Source organism: Onthophagus taurus, chromosome 3 (genome assembly GCF_036711975.1).
Source record: "Onthophagus taurus isolate NC chromosome 3, IU_Otau_3.0, whole genome shotgun sequence".
Classification (NCBI taxonomy): domain Eukaryota; kingdom Metazoa; phylum Arthropoda; class Insecta; order Coleoptera; family Scarabaeidae; genus Onthophagus; species Onthophagus taurus.
The window spans coordinates 24,722,229-24,743,949 of NC_091968.1; the positions used below are offsets into that span (position 1 = coordinate 24,722,229).

A 21,721-nucleotide genomic window follows, 5' to 3' on the forward strand; every position below is an offset into this window, starting at 1 on the left:
ACAATTAATCGCTAACTTCACTATTATTTACGTTGACATGGTTGACATTCCAATGTCGGTAGTTAATGTCTTAAAAAATCCCTGAAATATTTTAAAATCCAAACGATGTAGTGCGTTTTTAATTAAAAAAAACCTTCAATAGTTCATTACATTCCATAATGGAGACATCGGAAAGCGGTGTGGGCGAAAATATTGCGGTAAAATCCCTTCAAGATGTTAACAACTTTCCAGAAGGGGTTCGTAAAGATGACTTTGAAAGCGAATCCGATTACGTTAATTCCTCAGAAGATGATAATAAGGTCCTCGATAGTGAAACAGAGTGTGAAAAGGTAAAAGTGTGTGGAAAATGTGAAGATTTAGAGGTGCAATTATTGAGTCTTTATGGAAGGTTTAATGGGTTGGAGGAGAAATTTAAGAAATTGGGGGAAGCTAAGGAGATGTTACAGAGTAAATATGATAATGTGAGTTAATTAAAAAAAATATTAAAAAAAATCCTTCATTATTAAGTTGTGTTAAGTAGCGCCATCTCTACAATATTATTTCAACTAATATATTTATCCATTTTTATTATTAATACATTTCGCAGATAAAATAATAATCTTATCAATATGGTTTTGTTAAAAAGTGATAACAATTAATTTATTTTTTGTTTCTTTTAATATATTAATAATTCCGTTATAAAAAAAATTATTATTTAGTGGCGCCACCTTTTAATCGTACTTGAAACTAATATTTTTAGGTTATTTATTACTTAAATAAAGTTTTTTTTTAATTTAGGTACTTAAACAAAAAGAACAAGCTGTTAAAGACAATGAAACTATGGTATTAAGATACGCTTGTAGTGAAAAAAATGTGATATTAATAATTTCGTTATAAAAAAAAATAATTATTATTTAGTGGCGCCATCTTTTAATCTTACCTTAAATTAATATTTTTAGGTTATTTATTATTTAAATAAAGTTTTTTTTGAATTTAGGTACTTAAAGAAAAAGAACAAGCTGTTAAAGACAAAGAAACTATGGTATTAAGATACGCTTGTAGTGAAAAAAATGTGATCGAGCAAAAATATGCAAAAGACGCTTTAGAAAAGAAACATAAAGAATGTTTGCGAGAGATTGATATTTTGCAGTACAAAGTTAACCAAATGGGCACGGAGAAAGCTAGAATTTGTCAAATGTTAGATAATAAGGTAATTTTTACTTCAACATTAATTATAGAGGTTGATTTTATTGAGTTTTTAGTGTCATGAATTAAAACAAAGTCAAACCGAGGTGCAACACACAAAAACTGATTTGGCTAATCTAGAAACTAAAATGAAATGGTTACAAAATAATTTAAAAAGCGAATTGGATATGAGGAAAGAAAAAGAATCTAAAATTGAAGGTTTAAACGTAAAATTACAAGAAGTTTTAAACGAAATTGATCAAACGAAAAAAGAGAGTCAAGAAAGTATTAAAAATTTTCATACATCACAGGAAAATCGAGCTCATCTTTTAGGTGATTAATAAAAAAGCGTTTTTTGGAATTATTAAAAATGTATTTTTTTGTTTTGAAGATCAACAATTAAAAGAACAACAAGCAACGTTAATCATGTTGCGACATGAAAAAAACGATAAAGAACAACAAATTAAATTGTTACAAAGTGAAATGGAAAAGGCCCAAAGCAAACACAAAAATGTTTTAGATGAAAATAATGAGTTATCGCAAAAGGTGCAACAATTAGAAAGAGATCGGTTAGAAATGGAGCAAAAATTGAGTGAGTTACGATGTTATGCCGACCAACAAAGAGAAGATGCGGCCGATTTATGCTCGAAAAATGCTGAGTTGGCCCAAATTAAATTACAATTAAAAAAGTGAGTATATCCTATACTCTATTTTTTAATTCGGAGGAGTGTTTTCAAATTGACGCGCCTAAAAGAATGGTTGCTATTTGTTAGTTTTAAGCAAAAAATACACTAAGAAAATTCGAGATGTTGTTAGCCGCCTAAAAACATTCGGATTTCGCCACACGGCTAAACCCGAACTTTCAAGTGTTAATGTCAACTTTAATTTTATTATTATATTCGTAATCTTTATAACATTACCGTTAAAATGAGTCCAAACATGACGCACTTATCTCAAAAAACAGAAAAGTTAGACTAAAAAATATTAAACCCGAAGTTAGCAACAATGAAGATAGCAATTTAATTTTTAAATATTAATACCAACCTTAATTTTTGATTCTTTTAATTATATTTTTGTTTTTGTGATAAATTTCGAGACATTTTATAAAAATTATGAATATGTCAAATTGACGTTGACATTTCAAGCCGGAAGTTGACCATAACTTCATTAATATTGAAGATAAATATGTCGTGTTATACTCACTTTAAAGGATTTTTAATGAAGATTAGAAATATGTCAAAATTGAGGTTGACGTTTTACACCTGAAGTTAGTTATCATATAATAAACAAACGGACAACTTCATGGTGTTCTTTCATGATGTATTCTTTACCAAAAAACCTTTAAAATGAGTCCAAACATGATACATTTATCTCAAAATACAAAAAAGTTAGAATAGAAGAATTACACCCGAAGTTAGCAATAATGAAGTTAGCAATTTAATTTTTAAATATTAATACCAACCTTAACTTTTGATTTTTTTTTATTATATTTTTGTTTTTGTGATAAATTTTGAGACATTTTTTAAAAATTAAGAGTGTGTCAAAGTGACGTTGACATTTCAAACCGGAAGTTGCTTATATCTCGAGTAATATTGGAATTAAACGTATCATGTTTGGGCATTTTAAAGGATTTTTCACGACGATTACAAATATGTCAAAATTGACATTGACATTTCTAACCGGAAGTTGACCATAACTTTGTTAATATTGAAGATAAATATGTCGTGTTTATATTCATTTTAAAGGATTTTTAATGAACATTACAAATATGTCAAAATTGAGGTTGGGGTAAGAAAAAACTTTCAGGTGTTAATGTCAACTTTAATTTTTTTACCATATTCGTAATCTTTATAAAACAACCTTTAAAATGAGTCCAAACATGACGCACCTATCTCAAGAAACAAAAAACTTAGAATAAAAAATATTAAATCCGAAGTTAGCAACAATGAAGATAGCTATTTAATTTTTAAATATTAATACCAACCTTAATTTTAGATTTTTTTTATTATATTTTTGTTTTTGTGATAAATTTTGCGACATTTTATAAAAATTAAGAATATGGTAAAATGACGTTGACATTTCAAAGCGGAAGTTGCTTATATCTCGAGTAATATTGGAATTAAACGTATCATGTTTCGGCTTATTTTAAAGGATTTTTCACGATGATTACAAATATGTCAAAATTGACATTGACATTTCTAACCGGAAGTTGACCATAACTTTGTTAATATTGAAGATAAATATGTCGTGTTTATATTCATTTTAAAGGATTTTTAATGAACATTACAAATATGGCAAAATTGAGGTTGGGGTAATAAAAAACTTTCAGGTGTTAATGTCAACTTTAATTTTTTTACCATATTCGTAATCTTTATAAAATAACCTTTAAAATGAGTCCAAACATGACGCACCTATCTCAAGAAACAAAAAACTTAGAAGAAAAAATATTAAACCCGAAGTTAGCAACAATGAAGTTAGCAATTTAATTTTTAAATATTAATACCAACCCTAATTTCTGATTTTTTTTATTATATTTTTGTTTTTGTAATAAATTTTGAGACATTTTATAAAAATTAAGAATATGGTAAAATGACGTTGACATTTCAAACCGGAAGTTGCTTATATCTCGAGTAATATTGGAATTAAACGTATCATGTTCGGGCACATTTTAAAGGAATTTTCACGACGATTACAAATATGTCAAAATTGACATTCTTAACCGGAAGTTGATCACAACTTAATTAATATTGAAGATAAGTATGTCGTGTTTGTACTCATTTTAAAGGATTTTTAATGAAGATTACAAATATGTCAAAATTGACGTTGACATTTCTAACCGGAAGTTGACCATAACTTCATTAATATTGAAGATAAATATGTCGTGTTTGTACTTATTTTAAAGGATTTTTAATGAACATTACAAATATGTTAAAATTGAGGTTTACATTTTATACCTGAAGTTAATTATCGTATAGTAGATAAATGAACAACTTCATGGTGTTCTTTCATGATGTATTCTTTATTAAAAAACCTTTAAAATGAGTCCAAACATGATGGAATTATCTCAAAAAACAAAAAAGTTTGAATAAAAGAAGTTACACCGGAAATTAGCACCAATGAAGTTAGCTATTTAATTTTTAAATATTAATCCCAACCTTAATTTCTGATTTTTTTTATTATATTTTTGTTTTTGTGATAAATTTATAGACATTTTATAAAAATTAAGAATATGTCAAAATGACGTTGACATTTCAAACCGGAAGTTGCTTATATCTCGAGTAATATTGGAATTAAACGTATCATGTTTGGGCTCATTTTAAAGGATTTTTCACGACGATTACAAATATGTCAAAATTGACGTTGACGTTTCTAACCGGAAGTTGACCATAACTTCATTAATATTGAAGATAAATATGTCGTGTTTGTACTCATTTTAAAGGATTTTTAATGAAGATTACAAATATGTCAAAATTGAGGTTGACATACAACATAAGACCTAGAACTAGAAAATATCGGGTTTCAACTAAACCCTCGGTCTAGTGTTAGTTTTAATTTGTTTAATAATTTAAAATTAATTCTTTTAGTGAACAAGAACAATTAAGTGCTTATAAAGAGCAAATGAACCATCTAAAACTAAGAAATAGTGAATTAGAATCCGATATGGAATCTTGTCATATAAAAGAGGCTGATTTATTATTATTTACTCAACAATTAACCGATAAAAATGTTAGGTTACAATCGGAGTTTACAGCAATGGAAACTAAGGTAATTTTATAATTTATTTGTAAAAAAAAGTGACTGAAATGTGTATATTTAGGTTCAACAATTAATATGTGAACAAACGTTATTAAAGAGAGGTACGAAAGAGCAAGAAACGAAAGCGATTTTATTATCGAACCAATTAATGGAAGAAAAAAAGAAATCTTCGAGTGAAATTGAAACTTTATTAAAAAAATTGGAAGATAAATCAAAATTATGCGATCAATTAACTGTGGAAATTGGCGATCAAAAAGGTGAAAATGCCGTTATAAAACGAAAATTCGAATTATCATTGCGAGAAGTCAACAAGGAGTTGAATCAGTGTCGGAAAAAATTGGACCAATACGAAAATAATAATTGTTTAAGTACGGTTATTAGTAGTAGTAGTAGTTCGAGTACTTCGTTAAACGGGGTTGTTACTGAGAGAAATGGGGGCGAATTGCTTCAAAGTAATCATTTCGAAGATCAAGTTAAGGTAATTTTGATTATAATTTTAAATAAATTAATTTAATTATTTTCGTTTTTAAGGTTGTTCAACCTGAAAGGGTTTTAGATAAACAAGCTTTAATTGAACATATAGTTAAATTGCAAAGGGTTAGTGCTAGAAAATCGGAAAAAATCGATTTTCTTGAGGAACATGTTAATACTTTGGTGGCGGAGTTACAAAAAAAATCAAGGTTATTACATAATTATATTTTACGTGAACAAACTGGTGCTTTATCTTCTAATAGTATGGATAATAATAAGGTAATCCTTTTATTTTTAATACATTTAAATAAGTATTTGTAAAAAATAAGAATAAACATGTTGAGGTTATGTTTGTTTTTGTTGGTGTTGAATTAAATTACTTTATAAAAATTCTCTTTCTAATGAACCAACCCGTTTTGAAAAATAATTTTTAGTTTTTGAAAAAACAATATTTGAAGTTTTGATAAATTTTTCGATGTCACAATTTTCATCGATAACTTTCAAAATTCGCTATTAAATTAATTTCTTGAAGGATCCTTGTGGAAATATCACCAATTATTAAGTAAATTATCATCTTTTTAATGCAACAAGCAGTTTTAAAAAATCATTTTTAGTTTTTGAGAAATAAATTTTTGAAATGGTCAACAATTTTTTCAAATTTTGCAATTTTCGCCCATTAAGTTTTAAAAATTCGTATAAAATCGATTTCTTGGAATATGAGTATGAAAATTTCTCAAAATGTTAATAAAAGCGTCCTCTTTCCAATCAACCAACCCGTTTTGAGAAAAAACTTTTAGTTTTTGAGAAAACAATATTTGAAGTTTTGATAAAATTTTCGATGTTGCAATTTTCATCGATAAGTTTCAAAATTCGCTATAAAATTCATTTCTTGAAGGATCCTTGTGGAAATATCACCAATTATTAATTAAAGTATCCTCTTTTTAATGTAACAAGCGGTTTTGAAAAATCACTTTTAGTTTTTGAGAAATAAATTTTTGAAATGATCGACAATTTTTTCGAATTTTGCAATTTTCGCCGATTAAGTTTTAAAAATTCGTATAAAATCGATTTCTTGGAATATGAGTATGGAAATTTCCCAAAATGTTAATAAAAGTGCCCTCTTTCCAATGAACCAACCCGTTTTGAAAAATAACTTTTAGTTTTTGAGAAAACAATATTTGAAGTTCTGATAAAATTTTCGATGTTTCAATTTTCATCGATAAGTTTCAAAATTCGCTATAAAATTCATTTCTTGAAGGATCTTTGTTTAAATATCACCAATTATTAATTAAAGTATCCTCTTTTTAATGCAACAAGCAGTTTTGAAAAATCACTTTTAGTTTTTGACAAATAAATTTTTGAAATGATCAACCATTTTTTCGAATTTTGCAATTTTCGCCGATTAAGTTTTAAAAATTCGTATAAAATCGATTTCTTGGAATATGAGTATGAAAATTTCCCAAAATGTTAATAAAAGTGTCCTCTTTCCAATGAACCAACCCGTTTTGAAAAATAATTTTTAGTTTTTGAAGAAACAATATTTGAAGTTTTGATAACATTTTCGATGTTGCAATTTTCATCGATAAGTTTCAAAATTCGCTATAAAATTCATTTCTTGAAGGATCTTTGTTTAAATATCACCAATTATTAATTAAAGTATCCTCTTTTTAATGCAACAAGCAGTTTTGAAAAATCACTTTTAGTTTTTGACAAATAAATTTTTGAAATGATCAACCATTTTTTCGAATTTTGCAATTTTCGCCGATTAAGTTTTAAAAATTCGTATAAAATCGATTTCTTGGAATATGAGTATGAAAATTTCCCAAAATGTTAATAAAAGTGTCCTCTTTCCAATGAACCAACCCGTTTTGAAAAATAATTTTTAGTTTTTGAAGAAACAATATTTGAAGTTTTGATAACATTTTCGATGTTGCAATTTTCATCGATAAGTTTCAAAATTCGCTATAAAATTCATTTCTTGAAGGATCTTTGTGGAAATATCACCAATTATTAATTAACGTATCCTCTTTTTAACGCAAAAAGCTGTTTTGAAAAATCATTTTTAGTTTTTGAGAAATAAATTTTTGAAATGATCGAAAATTTTTTCGAATTTTGCAATTTCGCCGATTAACTTTTAAAAATTCGTATAAAATCCACTTCTTGAAATATGAGTATGAAAATTTCCCAAAATGTTAATAAAAGTGTCCTCTTTCCAATGAACCAACCCGTTTTGAAAAATAATTTTTAGTTTTTGAAAAAACAATATTTGAAGTTTTGATAAAATTTTCGATGTCACAATTTTCATCGATAACTTTCAAAATTCGCTATTAAATTAATTTCTTGAAGGATCTTTGTGGAAACATCACCAATTATTAATTAAAGTATCCTCTTTTTAATGCAAAAAGCCGTTTTGAAAAATCATTTTTTGTTTTTGAGAAAAAAATTTTTGAAATGATCGAATTTTTTTTCGAATTTTGCAATTTTCGCCGATTAAGTTTTAAAAATTCGTATAAAATCGATTTCTTGGAATACGAGCATGAAAATTTGCCAAAATGTTAATAAAAGTGTCCTCTTTCTAATGAATCAACCCATTTTGAAAAATAACTTTTAGTTTTTGAGAAAACAATATTTGAAGTTTGATAAAATTTTCGTTGTTGCAATTTTCATCGATAACTTTCAAAATTCGCTATAAAATTCATTTCTTGAAGGATCTTTGTGGAAATATCACCAATTATTAATTAAAGTATCCTCTTTTTAATGCAAAAAGCCGTTTTGAAAAATCATTTTTTGTTTTTGAGAAATAAATTTTTGAAATGATCGAAAATTTTTTCGAATTTTGCAATTTCGCCGATTAAGTTTTAAAAATTCGTATAAAAACCACTTCTTGGAATATGAGTATGAAAATTTCTCAAAATGTTAATAAAAGTGTCCTCTTTCCAATGAACCAACCCGTTTTGAAAAATAACTTTTAGTTTTTGAAAAAACAATATTTGAAGTTTTGATAACATTTTCGATGTTGCAATTTTCATCGATAAGTTTCAAAATTCGCTATAAAATTCATTTCTTGAAGGATCATTGTGGAAATATCACCAATTATTAATTAAAGTATCCTCTTTTTAATGCAAAAAGCCGTTTTGAAAAATCATTTTTAGTTTTTGAGAAATAAATTTTTTATGATCTAAACTTTTTTCGAATTTTGCAATTTTCGCCGATTAAGTTTTAAAAATTCGTATAAAATCAATTTCTTGGACTATGAGTATGAAAATTTCCCAAAATGTTAATAAAAGTGTCCTCTTTCCAATGAGCCAACACGTTTTGAAAAATAGTTTTTAGTTTTTGAGAAAACAGTGTCATCAAAAATTTTCAACCAAAAAGTGTACAAAGCCAAGATGAGTAAAAGTGATAATCAGAGATCTGTCAAATTGACACCAACAAAAACAAACATAACCTAACAATTTTTCGTTAATTTAAATTGATAAGAATCAATTTCGCTTTTGCAGTCTTCCAAATTTTGGTAAGTTTCTAAAACCTTTATGTATTTTAATACTTTTTAGCGCTTAAAGTCGATGTATTTCATTTTTATTATGAATTTTTTAACCTAACCTCATTTAATTTTAATTCCTTTGCAGGCGATCTTAGCAAAATATCCCGGAGTAATGTCTTCAATGTACAGTTCAAAAATTTCCGATAACAATTTAACCTTAGAATTATCATTAGATATCAACCGGAAATTGCAGGCTGTACTTGAAGACGCTTTACTTGAAAATATCACTTTAAAGGAAAATGTAGATACTTTGGGAGTGGAAATTGAAAAATTAAGCAAAAAAATTAAGACATAAACGAATTGAATCTCTGTATTAAATATTTAAAAAAAATGTCTATATTAATATATTATTGTTAAAGTCATTAAAATAAAAACCATTTTGAACCAAATGAAAAAAATAAGATGTATTTTTCGAATAGCATAAATAAAATAAGATCAAGTAAAAATCATTATCCAAAAAATTATGAAAAATATTAAAAAAAAACAACTCTCCTCTTCTTTCTTTTACATATCGGACAATTTATCATCATCGTAATCGCAACATTCAGATGAAACTTCTTCGTAATCTCTTTCTAAGGCAGCCAAATCTTCTCTGGCTTCTTGAAATTCACCCTCTTCCATACCTTCACCAGTGTACCAATGAACAAAAGCCCTTTTTGCAAACATCAAATCAAATTTACGATTTAATTTATTCCAAGCAGCAGCTATCGCCGTTGTATTCGATAACATACAAACGGCTCTTTGTACACGTGCCAAATCACCACCTGGTACTACAGTTGGTGGTTGATAATTAATTCCTACTTTAAAACCAGTTGGACACCAATCAACAAATCTCACATTACTTTTCGCTTTCATTTGAGCAATAGCTGCGTTAACATCTTTAGGAACAACATCTCCCCGATATAATAAACAACAAGCCATATATTTTCCTTGCCGGGGATCACATTTCACCATTTGATTAGCGGGTTCAAATAATTCTGAAGTTATCTCAGATACAGACATCCCTTCATGATATGCTTTATCCAAAGAAACAACGGGAGCATAAGAAGCTAACGGAAAATGAATACGAGGATATGGAACTAGATTTGTTTGAAATTCGGTGAGATCGACGTTTAAGGCCCCATCAAAACGTAAACTGGCGGTTATAGAAGACACAACTTGGCTGATTAAACGGTTCAAATTGGAATAATCGGGACGTTCGATGCCTAATTTTCGACGGCAAATGTCGTAAATCGCTTCGTTATCCACCATAAAAGCACAATCGGAATGGTTTAAAGTCATGTGAGTGGTTAAAATTGAATTGTAAGGTTCAACAACAGCTGTGCAAACCTAAAATTTAAAATTAATTGTGATTTAGACGATTTTGGTTGTAAATCTTACTTGTGGTGCGGGGTAAACAACAAATTCTAATTTGCTTTTTTTCCCAAAATCTTGCGATAATTTTTGCATGAGTAAAGATGTAAATCCAGATCCGGTTCCACCTCCGAATGAGTGGAATACAAAAAATCCTTGTAATCCACAACATTGTTCTGCTAATTTATAAAGTCTTTCCATCACCACATCAATCATTTCTTTTCCTATGCTGTAATGACCTCGAGCATAATTATTAGCTGCATCCTCTTTTCCAGTTAATAATTGTTCTGGGTGATATAATTGTTTATATTTTCCAGTTCTTACTTCATCTACAAAAAAAAGTTTTAATTTACAATCAATTTATTGTAGTATTGAATTAGTTTTGGTGGTTTTTTACCAACAACGGTAGGTTCTAAGTCAACCATAACAGCTCTTGGCACCATTTTTCCATTTTCGACTTCTGAAAAAAACGTCCCATAACAATTATCGTTTGTCGTTGTTGATGCTTTGCCGTCTGCTTCGATACCATGTTCTAAACAGTAGAGTTCCCACGTTGTATTGCCAATTTGGACTCCCGCTTGTCCGATATGCACCGAAATACACTCCCTCTAACAATTAAAACGTCAACTTCGTTTTTTTACTCTTTGGAGGGAAAAATTAATTTTTTTTACATACCATTTTGGATCTAATACCTCGAATTTGGACAAGTCCCTCAATAAATACTGTACGCACACAGAATTTTGATTGATTTTAGAGGATGAGCCCTTTAGAATTTGGATAATAACATTTCCGTTATCACTTTTGTTTTTGTTTGTCAATAAAAAAGCATTGGTTGCTATACCATTTTTTTTTCATTTTTTATATTTAATTTTAATTCGATAATATTAAATTATTAAAACAAATAACGTTAATTTAATTAACTTTTAATAAAACTTGATTGAGATGTAATGAAGGGCACCTGAATCAAAAGTAAGAAAATAGCCTTGTTTGCTACCATCTATCGGCAAAAATATCATTTTATGATGTTTTAAGAGTTGTTTAAACTCTTTTAGAAGGAGATTTAAGAAGAATCGATTCAACCAAGAAAGAAATATGCCTCATATTAAAATATCTTATTAGTATCATTGAAAATTAATAAAAATTCAGATTTATAAATTAAAGTGAGTATTTAGTAAAAAATAATTTAAGTTGGTACCTATGAATAATAATAAAATTTCAAATTATCAAAACTATAAAGCAATTTATATTTTCATTAATAATAATTAAATAATAAATATTGTATTCACATCATTTAAATATTAATGTTTAAATCAAAAATATTTATTTCTCCGTTATCAAATTGCGTTAAAGTTGGTAGCTCTGAATTGAGAAAAATTTGAAGTTAGTTGTTAACTGTCAATGACAGAACTAAATTTCAAGGTATTCAATTTTATCTTAACTTGAGAGCTTTTTAAGAATATAAATAATTTCTAAGAATATAAACGATAAATTCGAGCCTTAGAATGTGGTAAAATCACCAATAATTAAGTGAGTGCATTTTTAAATAATTTTAGGTTGTCTACTAAATAATCCTAATTGCTGGTAAATGGTACTTTTTTTTTGTGGATCAATGGGTATAATTTAACAGCAAGGTATGTATACCCTACTATTTAAGCTAGAAGGTACATTTTTAATTTGTAACCAAAATAAACTTGTTTATGATTGACAGCTTTTTGAAGTAACATAACCTATAATGTTGGCATAACCCATAATTGGACCGCGTTATGCATCACTTGACTAAGCGACAAATGAATAATGTTGAGAAGAACTGTATTTTCGTTTTCATCTCTCTAAAAATATATGATATTGGATAAAATTGGCTATGTGAAGAAAGCAGAGGAGATGTTGAAGGATCATAATACCTACGAAAAGGTCCAAGGCAACAAAGATATGACGAACATCATTCAAACAAAGATAAACAAATTGGTAAAGGATTTATTAAACAACAAGGTAATTGACGATATACAGTTCAAACAACTTACTAAATATAATTCAGTTTTATCCAAAGCTTACTTTCTACCCAAAGTTCACAAACAAGGGATTCCACTTAGACCAATCATTTCTACAGTTGGCTCAGCCAATTATGGTGTTGCATCGGTGTTCGCCAGAATGTTTTTCGACCCACTATCCACTTATAATGTCAAAAACACGTTTGAGTTCGTCAGAGAGTTGGGGGGCACAGTGTTGCCAGAGAACTTTATGGTTGTTTCATTAGACGTGGTTAGTTTGTTCACTAACATTTCGATTTCTTTGGTCATTAACATAATTATTGAGAATTGACATCATGTTTCAGACCAGTTTAATGTCGACAGGGACCTGTTTCTCAGAGCCCTTTCCTTTATTTATGATAACACCTTTCTCAATTTTAATGGTACTTCATATCAGCAAATTTTTGGTACTCCCATGGGTTCACCTATATCACGTTAAAAGTAAAAAGAAAGTGCGGAAAACTGACCAACACTAGATTAACTTCAGGTTTAAAATGTCAACCTCAATTTTGACATATTTGTAATATTCATTAAAAATCCTTTAAAATGAGTACAAACACGACACATTTATCTGCAATATTAATGAAGTTATGGTCAACTTCCGGTTAAGAATGTCAACGTCAATTTTAACATATTTGTAATTGTCGTGAAAAATCCTTTAAAATGAGTCCATACATGATACGTTTAATTCCAATATTACTCGAGATATAAGCAATTTTCAGTTTGAAATGTCAATGTCATTTTGACATATTCTTAATTTTTATAAAATGTGTTAAAATTTGTCACAAAAAGAGAAATATAATAAAATCAAAAATTAAGGTTGGTATTAATATTTAAAAATTAAATTGCTATCTTCATTGTTGCTAACTTCGGGTTTAATGTTTTTTATTCTAACTTATTTGTTTTTTGAAATAAGTACGTCATCATCTTTGAACTCATTTTAAAGGTTTTTTTTTAATGAAGTTGACAAATATGTCAAAATTAATAGTTGAAAGTTGGAACTTTTTGGTTTTTTGAGACTAAAGGTTTGACATTAAAAAAAACGTAAACAAAATCCTTTTTTCGTATGATTTAAGCATAAATTAATTAATTTTCGTAAAAAAACATGACGTTTCATAAAATTGACATTTCATTTTGACAAATGGTTGTGAAGTTGGTTACAGTTGGTAACATTGAATTTGTGTCACATTGACGTTTAAACTTTATTCAAAAATTTATTTCATTAATTTCAATAGTAATAATCGGCCATCGCGGGCGTTGAAACATGAAAACCTCTACTCGCATTTGTGAGAATGAATATTTCGTGCCTTCGGGGGCGGCCGATGTCTTCGAAACCGGCCGTGTCAATTTAAAACTTGTGTAAACCGTGTTTATCTATCTTATATTCGTCCTAACCTCACTTTTTCAATTGACATTTTTTGACGTTTTATTAAAAACAAAGTTATTTTATTCACGTCGTCGATTTTGTTTCATATTAGCGCTTCAGAAGAGCTGAAGCGATTCAGAAAGATGGATTAATATTTTTATGAAACGTCACAAATTTCACTTGAAAAAGTGAGGTTAGGTTGGTTTAGAAAAATCAGGTTAGGACGGATAAAAGGTAGATAACAAACTGAAATTTTCATCATGTTTCAGCACAGCTTTAAACCAACACGGCCGTTTTTGAAGACATCGGCCGCCCCCGGCCATCACGGATTTCGAGACATCAGAACTTTGAGTTAGATCTCTGCTCGCAACTTGAGTAAATGGTTTCGGGGGCGGCCGATGTCTTCGAAGTCGGCCGAGTTTACTTTTTGTAGCTGTTTCAAACGAGATTGGTTCTTATAAATCGCTAAAATGTTATAAAGCGGATTAGTGAAGTGAGGTTAAGTTGTAAAAGTGAGGTTGGGACGTACTTACATAAGAATTACACTCTGATGTTATAAGAAATAAAACTAAAACTAGAAATATTAAGATTATGCCGTGCGTCAAAGACGAAAAATTTCTAGTTTTAGTTTTATTTCTAACTCAAAATAAGTTACATTTTTTTTTAATGAAACGTCAAAAATGTCATTTGAAAAAGACGCGTAGGAGTTAGCGCCATCTAGTGAAATTTAGTAACATTAATTAATTTTTTTTAATAACTTTTTATTGAATTTTTGTTATATTAAGGCTTAATTAAATCGAAAATCATCGTATTTTTTAATTACAAACATAATGAGTAAATGTTATTGTTGATGTTATAAGAAATAAAACTAAAACTAGAAATTTTAGGGTTATGCTGTGCGTCAAGTAATGTATAACGCAGTCCAATTCAATCCGTTTAAATCAAAACAGCTTATTATTAAAAGAATATTTATTTTTATTTAAAAACTTGAAATAGAAAAAAGATATTGCCAAATATTAGTCAATATTAATTAGTAATAAATTGATATAATAGGAGAAAACAAGTCAGTCTACAAGAAAATGAGGTATACAGATATTCTTCCATCAACATTACATCATCAAAACTATAAAAAAAAAAATACATACAACATACAAAATTATATTATACGATTTTTTTAATTTCTTCAAAGTTCTTGACGATCTCGGATATTTGACGTCTTCATAAAAGTTTTTAAATCTTCCATAGTCCTCGTTCCACGATAATCCTTAACATATTTCCCACCGACGAATAATTTAATCGTCGGAAATCCAGAAATTTGAAACTCTTCCGTAATTTCAGGATTTTCCGTACAATCAAACATAGCAAAACTTCCTTGAAAGCCTTCCTTTTTCATATCTTCAGCCGCTTTATTATAATCTGATTTCATTTTGTTGCAATGACCACACCACGGAGCGTAGAACATCACTAAAACTGGGCTACCTTTAGCAATTTCTCTTTTAAAATTATTATCAGTTAAATGTAAAATAGCCGTTGTCGTTTCTTTGCGCCATTGTTCCGATTTTGGTTTAGGCATTGATTGAGGTGGTTTTGCAGCTTCAGGGTCGCGCATGAATTTTTCAAAATCTTGCGCCGTTCTAGCACCGCTATAAGGTTTCTCGAATTTTAAGTAACTGAAGTAACGTATCGTTGGGTAGCCTTTTATATCTTGTGCGCTACATAAACTTTGTTGCGTGGTACAATCAACAGCGGCGAATTCAACTTTTGGATCATCTCGGAATTTTTCAGCTGCTTTTTCGAATTCCGGTTTCGCTTTTTTACAATGACCACACCCTAAATAAAACAAATTAAGAATAAAAGTACTTTTTTTTGATATATCAAAAAAAAAAATCGTACATGGAGTATAAAACATAACCAAAACATGTTTTTTCTTCTTCAAAAATGGTTTAAATGTGTCCTCGTTTAAATGAACAACGTTCGTTTTGGTATCATCAGCCCATGGGATCTCCGCTGGAGGTGGAACGGGGGGTTCTGATGGGTTACTCATAAACGCAATTATCTTAGGAGCGTCCCTCACGTTAACGTCAAACTTAACTTCGCCATAAACAAAGTACTTAATCGTTGGGAATCCTCGGATATCAAATCTAGTTGCAATTGATTGCTCTTTATTAGCATCAATTGCCGCTAACATTCCGGGGATCTAAATAAATTAAAGAAATAATTATTTAAATTTTTTTTTTATATTAAATTCTTAAAAACTAAACACTAAAGTGACTAATCTTCTGGTCGCCCAGTGGTTTTCACAAGGCACTATTAAATATCAACTCTAGATTTATGTTTTTGTGCAAACCGCTTTATTTGGCTATATACAGCCGTGATCGCAAGATCCTCAACATACCATCGCGCATTCACGATGTTTCTCAAGACATGGTGACCGTCGTGTTATATCTGATTACCGCCCCATATCTATTTTACCAGCATTTGGGAAAGTGTTTCATGCACGTCTATTTTTTGTTCATTCTTAAGTCTAAAATCAATTTTAGACAACATGTTTTTTTTTTGCTGGTCACTTGGTTGAGAGTAACTTGCTTGAATATACCCAGTATATCTTATCTACTCTGGATGATTCTTGTCAAGTTGATTCAGTTTATACGGATGTTAGTAAAGCTTTCGACCGGGTGGATCACAACTTACTCCTGTTTAAACTTCATTAGTTTAAATATAAATATCTCGATAAATCTACCTGATAACAATCCAGGCGATAAACATATGGGGAGGATAAAAATATTCGCTGTTGTACAAACTATTTTTGGCGAAATAAGAGTCGGTTGGTAGTACTTTTTCCCCATATCTAGTAATTGCTGCCATAGGTTGGTAACGCTAATGTCTTTCTTTGAAATTTGAACTATGATTTTGACAATAATTGTTTAAAAATTTTTTTCACGACACACAACTGACATAACGTAGGTATAGAATGTTATAGGTTAATCTAAGCAGTGTTTTTAAACCAGGAGGAGTAAACGCGAAAGTCAGATTTACACTAGGAAAAATCACCAGAAAATATCACTAGATATTTTGGCGGTAAATTTAAATTAATAATTATTATTATTTATTTATTTACTTATTATTGTATTTATTTTCGTTTGTTATCGTCAACACTAAACATACAAATTAACATTGAAGTTATGAGTGTATTTATTTCAAGATATAATAAAGAAGGGTTTAAGAACACAAAATTTACAATAATGACACGAAACTGTCGAATTGTCAATAACCTAACCTTCAAATTCAAAATTGCCTGTGTGTGAACCTTCCTCGCATTCAACCAATCACATGCAAGGTCAATCTGGTGACAAATTTAAAATACTCCTCCTGGTTTAAAAACAGAGTATAATTGCCAAAGAAAACTTCAAGGTATAATTAATGTTTGTAAACAAAACTAACCTTACCTCACATTCCTTCACGCTATAATTGACATTACAAAAGAAAACTTCACACTATAATTGCCATTACTAATTGCCAAAGAAAACTTCATGGTATAATTAATGTTTGTAAACAAAACTAACCTTACATAACATTCAGCGTCTGAAGACACAGGGCTAAACCCGAAACTTGAAAATACACAACTTAACGCTGAATAACAATTAAAACTAGAACTAACACTTGCACTAGAACTATACTCTGTTTTTAAACCAGGAGGAGTAAACGCGAAAGTCAGATTTACACTGGAAAAAATCACCAGAAAATATCACTAGATATTTTGGCGGTAAATTTAAATTAATAATTATTATTTATTTATTTACTTATTATTGTATTTATTTTCTTTGTTATCGTCAACACTAAACATACAAATTAACATTGAAGTTATGAGTGCATTTATTTCAAAATATAATAAAAAAGGGTTTAAGAACACAAAATATACAATAATGACGCGAAACTGTCGAATTATCAATTACCTAACCTTCAAAATCCTTCCTCGCATTCAACCAATCACGTGCAAGGTCAATCTGGTGACAAATTTAAAATACTCCTCCTGGTTTAAAAACAGAGTATAATCATAGTAATCAATCATACAAAGTTATTATATAAAATCCTTGGTAACCATATATATCTGGCGGATAACTGTTTTATCGGCACCGCTGAATACCCGATAAGTTAGATATTCTCGTCAACAAAAATATTCGTACATTGTAATACAGTACAAACTAACTTATCGGCCAGATAACGCTGTCGGGAAGTTCATCGGTGTATTGTACAACCGGCCCTTAATGTCGTTAATTATGCCCAATGTTTAATGTATGCTGACATAATAATGTACATGCTTTTTGCTTAAATAATCGCCTTACATTAAACTTATCAAAGTGTAATGTTATTTCCATCTCTAGGAGGTTGCAATGTGTCTCATTTATTAGAGATTTGAGTGTTACATTTGATTATAAATTATTATTTGATAAACATATTGATACTGTTGTCTCTAAAGCCTGGCGTACGTTAGGATTTATTATGAGATCCACGGTAGCTTTTTCTAACATTGATGCAATTAGAAATCTCTATTTTGCCTATGTCTATAACACACTTAACTTTTGCAGCGTCGTTTGAAATCCTCAGTATCTCTTGTATAAATCTCTTTCGTATGTTAACTCTCAACCAGTGTCGCTTTTGTTGAGATATGTTATATTTTTACAAATTTTTGAACAACAAGTGTGATTCTCCAATGCTTTGTTGGTTCTATATGTGTTAATGTTCCTCCGAGATTACTTCGCGTTGACTTTCTATTTATAACACCTACTCTTAGAACCAATGCCTGTCAAAACTTTCCTTTATTGAGAATGGCAAGATCAGCAAATCGTGTTAACATAGATCTGTTTCAGCATTCTTTCTATGCATTTAAAAAACTGCTCTTTGCTACAGTTGGTGTGTTGCCTCGAGCGTTCATTTTGATATATGATATACTAATTTTATGTATTAGGCCTTTATGCCATACTTTATTGAATGCTAGTGCTACATCAACAAATATAGCGGAGCAATTTTTTTTTTCCTTCAGCGGTTTTTTTTATCAGATCAGATATTCTGTGTACTTGATCAATTGTACTATGTTTTTCTCTAAATCCGAATTGATACTCAAAAATAAGTTGGTTTTGTTCTATTAATGGTTTAAGCCTTGTGAGGAACAGTTTTTCCAGTTGTGAGGAAGCAACAAGATTGGTGTGCATTTTTTCTGCAACTAGTTTACTAATTTCTTGAGGGTAATTGTTGCCAGCACTTTTACGTTTCAATTCTTTTGTGTTATTCCAAGCTGCACGCTGAATATCTCGTATAAAGTTTTCCACTTCATCTTCTACTTCTTCTTTAGTGTTCAGTTGAACGCTCAACCGGATTTTTCCTTCAAGTTCCAATCTACAGCTTTCCCAATCCGTTGTAGCATTCGTCAGGGTTGGTTTTCTTTCCTTTTCAATAATCTTTTCACTTAAAGTCTTAAAGCTAGGTCGTAGTTATCATGCACCAGCAAATTGGGTGAAAATTTCTTTAATATAAAGAAGTCCAATAAATCAGATCTCTTATCAGCATCAGTAGGCCAGTGGGTTGGGTTTCCTAATGAATGATGATTGGCTTTCAGTAGTTCTTTCCCTTTTGTAGTTGTGACTTCTGATCCCCATTCAGTGTTTTTTGCATTAAAATCGCCACCCAACCCAAGAGAAATTTGTTTCCAAGATGGTGTAAAAGTAGCTTTTATTTTGATATTTCCTCCTTTTGCAGGGGGATTTTTTCGTGCTGTTCGATATTTTCTCTTATAATTATTAAGCTATCAAGGTTGCTAGGTCTCACGATTTATTACAAATTATTTGACATCTACTTCTCACGATTTTATTACAAAAATAATATAATAATTAATGTTAATAAAATCAAAGTAAAATCATAGCATTTCAACTCGAATTGTAGGTTACTGTAAATTCTCTATTAGTTACATCTATTCGCCGCTAGATGCCGCTAAGAAATTAAGATTTTATTTCAGATTTAGAAAGTAATTAGATGACGCTAAATACTTTCTAGTTTTTCTAGTCTTTCTCTTAAATTTATCTAATAATAAATCTCTAACTGATGTGCTGTAAGTACAGCTCTGTTTTGATCTTGCTTACCAGATGATGTTTGGGCATATATTTTTTTACTTACAATATTAGAAGTGAATTGTCTAGGTTCTTAACTGCAGTTCTTAAACTTAACTTAAAAAAAAATAAAATGTTTTTTTACCCCATCTGTTTTCATTTGAGCAGCAGCTTTTTCATATTCAGGTTTTAACCTTTGGCAATGTCCACACCAAGGGGCATAAAACATGATTAAAACGGAAGCTTCCTCTCGAATAACAGGATCAAAGTTATTGGCGGTTAAATGGACCACATCACTATCACTATCGGACCATTCGGGATCTTTAAGTTTTGTGGTGGGAGCTGAGGGGCTTCTCATAAAAGCTACAATACCAACTTTGTTGTTTTCACCTTCATATTGATATTTAACAACACCACTTCTAAAATTATGAAATTAATTTATAAAGTAATTAAAAAAATTTGATTTTATACTCATAATAAAGTAAAGTAGGAAATCCAGTGATGTTATATTGAGCCCTTACTCCAGAATTTTCGGGTCGATTTACATCTATTGCTGCCAAATATGCTTCACCTTGAAGTTCAGTTGCAGCAGCTGAATATTCCGGTTTTAAACTTTTACAAAAGCCACACCATGGAGCGTAAAACATGATTAGAATTGGTTTGGTTTCTTTTCGAATGAATTTTGCTAAACTCTAAAATAAAAATAAAAATCTCAGTAATAGTTTAAAAGGAATTATAAGAATTACCCATAACATTTTTGCTAAATTAATATGGTAATTTTGAAAAAATTTACATGATGACATATGATTTAGAAAGTGTCACTCAAATATTCACTTTTTTTTTATTATTTACCTGAGCATCTGAAATGTGAACTACATGATTTGCTGAACTATCCTCTTCCCATGGAATATCTCCAGCTGGATCTCTCATAAAATTAACCATTGAAGAAACAGTTCCTTTCCTATCATAATCTTTATGGTATTCACCATCTTTATAGTGCTTTAAAATGCTAGGATCAGGTGAGACCTTTAATTTCTTACAAAGCTTTCGAGCCTCACTTGAACAATCCACTAACATCATAGTACCTTGTCCTTTAACAGTAAAAGCTGCTTCTCGGACAACTTTAACAATATCAGAAGCTTTTTTTAAACTGCTCACAAAACATACTAATAAATTGGTTTTTGTGCGAACGACTTTTTTGAAGTCTTTGATATCTGATACATTTTCAATTACAACGTTTTTATTATTCGTTTTTGCATTATTTGGAATAAAATAAATTAATAACTAAGAAAGAAAAGTGAGGTTACAAAACGATAATTAAGAAATTACGTCGATCTTACCAATATAAAGCTTAAGTAAAGAGATTTCATGATTAAGTAAAACTGAGTCAAGTACGAGATTCTCCGGTTTGGCCCTAAATATAGAAAATTTCGTAAATATTTAGATTAATTTTAAATTGACGCGGACGTAAACACATTGAGGTTATGTTTTTGGGTGCCGCTTTGTGACAGATGTAAATGTCACATTAATATAAATGTTATATTTATGGTGTTTATAGCAAAACAACAAATCATTAATTATTGGGATTTATAAAATTAGATTTATTTAATGAACAAATAGATTTTAATTTTATTTTAATTGTTTTAGGCGAAAATACCAAAAATGCAAGGAAGGAATACAATTATGTGGTAAGTTTTTTCCGATTAATTAGGTTTTAATTCGTTGCCAATGCTAAAATATTTAAAATATGAAGATATAAGATAATTAAATTGCGATATAAAATCATTTCTTTAAATTAAATTTAAGTATTGTCAAACAGCGCCATCTTACGACAAAAATATTCTAACCTAAAAACTCAAATTAACCCAAAGAAATTGTACAATTTCTTTGAATTAACCCATCTTTGTCTGGTACATTGTTGTAAATAATTAAATTTATT

At 29.4% G+C, this 21,721-nt stretch overlaps 3 protein-coding genes across 4 annotated transcripts; 1 reads left to right on the forward strand and 2 right to left on the reverse strand.

Moving 5' to 3' along the window:
* Positions 1-25: 25 nt before the first annotated feature.
* On the forward strand, positions 26-9,307 carry LOC111422007 (Golgin 104). 2 transcript variants are annotated; one of them, XM_071195471.1, is made up of 9 exons: positions 26-461; positions 977-1,189; positions 1,242-1,497; positions 1,556-1,853; positions 4,749-4,929; positions 4,982-5,398; positions 5,452-5,670; positions 8,892-8,905; positions 9,021-9,114. In XM_071195471.1, the coding sequence occupies exons 1-9, from the start codon at positions 159-161 to the stop codon at positions 9,028-9,030; spliced, it is 1,911 nt and encodes a 636-aa protein (XP_071051572.1). In that variant the 5' UTR covers positions 26-158; the 3' UTR covers positions 9,031-9,114. The 2 variants fall into 2 exon arrangements, with proteins under 2 accessions (XP_071051572.1, XP_022910975.2); XM_023055207.2 differs by lacking the exon at positions 8,892-8,905 and having other exon boundaries at positions 9,021-9,307.
* A 17-nt stretch (positions 9,308-9,324) lies between these two features.
* Positions 9,325-11,107, reverse strand: LOC111422006 (tubulin alpha-1C chain-like). Its single transcript, XM_023055205.2, has 4 exons — positions 10,964-11,107; positions 10,686-10,896; positions 10,316-10,617; positions 9,325-10,264 (listed from the first exon to the last, which is right to left on the reverse strand). Exons 1-4 carry the CDS (start codon positions 10,964-10,966, stop codon positions 9,440-9,442), a joined length of 1,341 nt encoding a protein of 446 aa, XP_022910973.1. The 5' UTR covers positions 10,967-11,107; the 3' UTR covers positions 9,325-9,439.
* A 3,525-nt stretch (positions 11,108-14,632) lies between these two features.
* Positions 14,633-21,308, reverse strand: LOC111422218 (protein disulfide-isomerase A5). The gene is made up of 6 exons (XM_023055418.2): positions 21,123-21,308; positions 20,635-21,066; positions 20,254-20,474; positions 19,928-20,201; positions 15,575-15,878; positions 14,633-15,511 (listed from the first exon to the last, which is right to left on the reverse strand). The coding sequence occupies exons 1-6, from the start codon at positions 21,150-21,152 to the stop codon at positions 14,865-14,867; spliced, it is 1,908 nt and encodes a 635-aa protein (XP_022911186.2). The 5' UTR covers positions 21,153-21,308; the 3' UTR covers positions 14,633-14,864.
* Positions 21,309-21,721: the final 413 nt, after the last annotated feature.